This window comes from Trichosurus vulpecula, chromosome 6 (assembly GCF_011100635.1).
Source record: "Trichosurus vulpecula isolate mTriVul1 chromosome 6, mTriVul1.pri, whole genome shotgun sequence".
NCBI lineage: Eukaryota > Metazoa > Chordata > Mammalia > Diprotodontia > Phalangeridae > Trichosurus > Trichosurus vulpecula.
In genome coordinates, this window is record NC_050578.1 from 269,188,424 (window position 1) to 269,193,645 (window position 5,222).

The window sequence follows — 5,222 nt, forward strand, 5'->3', positions numbered from 1 at the left end:
AATGAATCAACTACTACAAAACACCCTTGACCCATTTTGTTTGGTTCTGCATCTGTACACTATCATTGTTTGGAGCATGAGCAGCTTTCTCTTCCTCCTCTGTGCATTTTCCCCTTCCTCTTTTGGAAAAAAGTCGATTTTTGTTCTTGACTATCCTTTTCCATCTTTCTCCTCTGTTTAATATTTTTCTGCTCAAACATCCTGATATTTTTAACTTTAAAAATAATTTGTGGATATTTATATGTGAGCCCTAGTGTATTATCAACTCACAATAACTTCACATCCCCACTCAGCTTCCTTTCTCTAGTCTAAAAAACTCAATAACTGTACTCCACCTCTTCTTCAGCCTGGCAAAAATCACCCTCTTAATTTACTAATTTTCAACCCTCTCCAATCCACTCTATCAATTTTATTTTACTCTTTAATATTCCACTTACCTTATACTATGTAGTTTGCTTTGTCTTACAAACTACTTTCTTTTTTTTTTCTTTTTTCTTCCTTCATTTTCTATTTCAGGTTCTGAAGTAATTAGTAATTTCCTCTTCAAAAGCGAAGGCCCTGATCTAATTCAGTCTCTTTTTTCCCATATATAGATGGAGCCACAGAATAATAGAACTGAAGAGTTGGAAGACATCAAATACAACCTGGCCAAGTCCTGAATAAGTGATCATACAACTTCCTGAAAATGACCTTTGCCAGGGAACTCATTATATCCCAAAGCAAACATTCTTTGAAAAAATTTTAATTCCTAAGAATATTTTTACTTACACATGGAGAAATGTAATCACACTGTAACTGAATTCATTCTGGTGGGTTTTACCACAGACCCTGTGATGCAGCTGGTCCTCTTTGTGTTATTCCTTCTAATGTATTGCGTAACTGTAGTTGGGAACATTACTCTGATTACGTTAATTTGTACAGACTCCCGGCTCTACACAGCCATGTATTTCTTCATTGGGAACCTGTCATTTCTTGATCTCTGGTATTCCACTGTTTATACCCCTAAAATCATGTTGACATGTATCTCTGAGGATAAGAGTATTTCCTTTGCTGGATGTCTAGCTCAGTTCTTCTTCTCAGCTGGGCTGGCATATAGTGAATGTTACCTGTTGGCCACTATGGCATATGACCGTTACGTAGCCATCTCTAAGCCACTGCTCTACACTCAGGCTATGTCCCCAAGATTATCTTCCTTTCTTGTAGCAGCTTCTTATACTGGAGGCTTCATTAACTCTATCATCATTACAAGTGAAACATTCACCCTGACTTTCTGTGGGGATAATGTTATTGATGACTTCTTTTGTGACTTGCCCCCCCTGGTGAAGCTGGCATGTGATGTGAAGGACAGTTACCAGGATGTGCTCTATTTCATCCTGGCCTCCAATGTCATCAGTCCCACTGTGCTCATCCTGGCCTCCTATCTCTTCATTATTGCTGCCATTTTGCAGATTCATTCTACTCAGGGCAGACTTAAAGCCTTCTCCACTTGTGGCTCCCATCTGACAGCTGTGACCCTGTACTATGGTTCCATTCTCTTCATTTATTCCCGTCCTAGTACTAGCTACTCTCTGGAGAGGGATAAGATTGTGTCTGTTTTCTACACTGTGGCAATGCCCATGTTGAACCCAATGATCTACAGCTTCAGGAACAAAGATGTTAAAGATGCTTTGAAGAAAATGCGAGATCGAATGCGAGTTTCCTAAACAGATGTTTTAATACAGAAAAGGAAGTAAAATGTATATGCATTTTTCATTATAGTATTCTCTCCAAAAATTTTTTTAAATTAAAAAAAACTTTTCTCAGGGTAGAGAAATCACTCTATGTCTCTAATTTAATACTGTATTTTGTATTAATGTGCTGGTTTGAATGCATTTATTAATTTCTTGGGATATAAGGAGGCTCAGTTTTCTCTTTTTGATTTATTGTGGTCTTCAGTATTTCAAAGCAGGAAGAACCTTAGTTATTATCTGATCCCACCCATTAATTTAGAAATAATAAAAACAAATTCATGCCTTTTATGCTTCATCCAATTATTTTAATCAAATCATGCCTCATTAAAAAAATGACTCAGCAAAACCAAGTGTTTTAGTGAACACTACTGGTAGAATATAAAACATCTTTTATTTGTGGTCTTCCAATTCACTCTATGAAGATAAAGGTGTTTTTCATCTTCTGTTATTCAGCACCAAAGATTGGCCATAATAATTAATTATGCATATTGATGTCCACTAATGAGAAAAGACTCCCATGCCAATGGTCTTTGAATCTTGGGTAAAGTTCAATCAAAATATTTATGATATCTAATTATAATTACATAATAATCAAATCAATATTCTGGATTTCTTTTAATGCTATTTCACTAACATTTTAGTCTTTTGGGTATATTCTTCCTTGTTTCTGCTTTTTAAAATTCTGCATCAGAGCATAAGAAAATCTTCCCAAATATCTCTGAATTCCACACAGCAATCATTTCCTTTCAGTATAACATTCCATTACATTTGTAGGCAATGGTTTATTTAGACTTTTCTTAGTCAATTGGTACCACTTTGTTTTTATTTTCTCAATGCCTCTGGAATTCTTGAATTCCCTTAATTTTACAGAGGCAGCTATTGAAATCTAAAGAGATAAGGTGATCAAGATCACACAAATAAGAAGCAGTAGTGTTGAGACCAGAGCCATTTCTCATTATTCCTGGTTGCAGATTATTTCCATTAGAAACATGAGTCTGAGAAATAAAATATAAAAAAGTGGATAAATAAGACTGTGATTCAAAGAAAGAAACAACCAGCACACCCCTACTCTGTCCTCATTTCAGAACAGTAACTAAGCCTATAATTCCGAAAAGAATGGCAACAACACCAAGGCACCCACATAAACTAAACCAAGAACAAGTCTAAATAGAAAAAAAATGTTAAGTGGATTTGTTTATATAAACAAAAGGCTTAGGATGGTGATTCCTTATCTGAAAGCTTCCACAAGGAATTACGTAAAGCTTATGCTGGAAGAGTACAAACTTACTGGCTGGTGGGAAATGGTAGAAGTTGTTCAATGAAGCTGCACAAATGGAGTATGTACTTCAGCTCATTACATTTCCTAAACTAATATATAAGCAATCCTGATAACTACAAAAAGAATTGGGCTTGCACCTGTTGTTCCTTGGTCTAGGAAGTTCTGTGAGCTAAGGATTTGCCTCTACCAAGACCAGCTGGCACCTTCTATGCAACTTATTCTCATAAAGAGTTGATTAGAACAACTTTCTAAGGGGTTAAATGACTAGCTGCAAGTCACACAGCCAGTATGTGTCAGAGGTGAGATTGGATCTCATATCTTGTGGCTTTGAGAAAAGAAACAAGGAAGGAAGGAAGGAAGGTAGGAAGGAAGGAAGAAAGGAAGGAAGGAACAAAGGAAGGAAGAAATGAAGGAAGAGAGGGAGGAAAGAAGGGAGGGAGAAAGGAAGGAAGGGAGGGAGGAGGGAGGAAGAAAGGAAGGGTAAAGAAAATAAGCATTTACTCTGCTACTGGAACTAGGCAATGTTTTTACAAATATTATCTCATTTGATGCTCACAGTAACCCTGGGAGGTAGGTATTATCATTATCTCCATTTTCTAAATGAGGAAAATGAGACATACAGAGGTTAAGCGACTTGCTGAGGGTCACATAGCTAGTAAGTGTCTGAGGCAAAATTTAGCTCAGATCTTGACTCCAAGTCTATAGCTCTATCCACAACACCACCTAACTGATTCTTTAAGGTTACCTTTCTATCCACTATGCGATAGCAAGTCTCTGTACCAACATAGAACCTCTCCCTTCCCTTGATGATCTTCCTTATAATTTTTATTTATTATAAATTTCTCCATTATCAAAAGAGAGAAACATTTCAATACACAAAGAAGAAAAAGAAGATTTTGTATGAAACCATGAACTTATGATGTTGTTTTTAAGAAGTATATTGCAAATTTAACAAAGTAGTAAGGGAACTGTCCTTTTGTTTTGTATATTCTTCTGAACTTTTTTTTTTCATTTTCTTCTATATAATGTCAAAAAAGATCCTCTTCTTTCCTCCCTTTGTCCCTCTCTCTCCCCATACCTATCTCTTTTCCCTCCCTTCCTTCTTTCCTCCCTTCCTTCTTTCCATCCAAATCTGTAAAATGAACTGGAGAAGGAAATGCCAAACTACTCCAGTATCTTCACCAAGACCCCTAAATGGGGTTATGAAGAGTTGTATTCAATTAAAATGACTGAACAGCAAGAATTTCTAAAGCACTTTAATTTTGGAAACTGTTTTGTATTTGTTGTTTCATTTGATCCTCAAAACAACCATGCGACTAACATCTGTACTACTATTGTTCCACTTTTTCAGATGGTAGGGAGGGGACACTAATTTAGTAAGTGCCTACTATGTACCAGGTACTTTGACAAGCACTTTACACTATATTCACAGCAACCCTGGAAGGTAGGTGTTATTATTATCCCTCTTTGAGGGGCCAACCAGGTAGCACAATGGATAGAGTTCTGGGCCTGGAGTCAGGAAGATCTGAGTTCAAATGTAGACTTAGACACTTACTAGCTATGTGACCTTGGGCAAGTCACTCAATCCATTTGCTTCAGTTTCCTCATCTGTAAAATGAGGATAATCATAGCACCTACCTCTCAGGGTTGCTGTGAGAAACAAAGGATTGAATATTTGTAGAAGTGCTTAGCATGTAGTAGTGCTACATAGATGTTAGCTGTTATTATTATACATATGAAGAATCTAAGGCATAAAGAGTTGGAATAACTTATCTGGGGTCATACAACTAGTATGGATTTTAATTTAACTCCTCCTAACTTCAAACCCAGGACATTGTCCCACTCAAACTTTAATTCTGCTCCATGGGAATATACATTGTTTCCCAGAAGCATAAAATTGGGGTTATTTCTACAGTGTGACTTAGTTTATCAATATGATGAACAATTAGTTCATCTGAGATAGATATCTTAACTGAGTCTAAAGATTTCATTTTTTTCTGTTCTCTTCTAGAAAATTATTTTCATTTTGTGTTACAACTGGTAGAAGTAACCTTGTGTAGTTGTGTCAGATATAATTTCATACTACCACCTCAGAATCACAGAATCTTTTGGGCTGTGATACAAAAAGGATAATATTTTTATTACTCTCCTGAATTCTACAAGTTTCAGTAAGAGAAAGAAAGTCAGAAACTGATCAGCTTTGGAGACCATAA

The 5,222-nt window shown here is 36.3% G+C and overlaps 1 protein-coding gene across 1 annotated transcript; it reads left to right on the forward strand.

The window, feature by feature from the left end:
• Positions 1 to 770: 770 nt before the first annotated feature.
• LOC118854337 (olfactory receptor 1013-like) lies at positions 771 to 1,703 on the forward strand. Its single transcript, XM_036764694.1, has one exon. It carries the CDS (start codon positions 771 to 773, stop codon positions 1,701 to 1,703), a length of 933 nt encoding a protein of 310 aa, XP_036620589.1.
• The last annotated feature ends 3,519 nt before the right edge of the window (positions 1,704 to 5,222 follow it).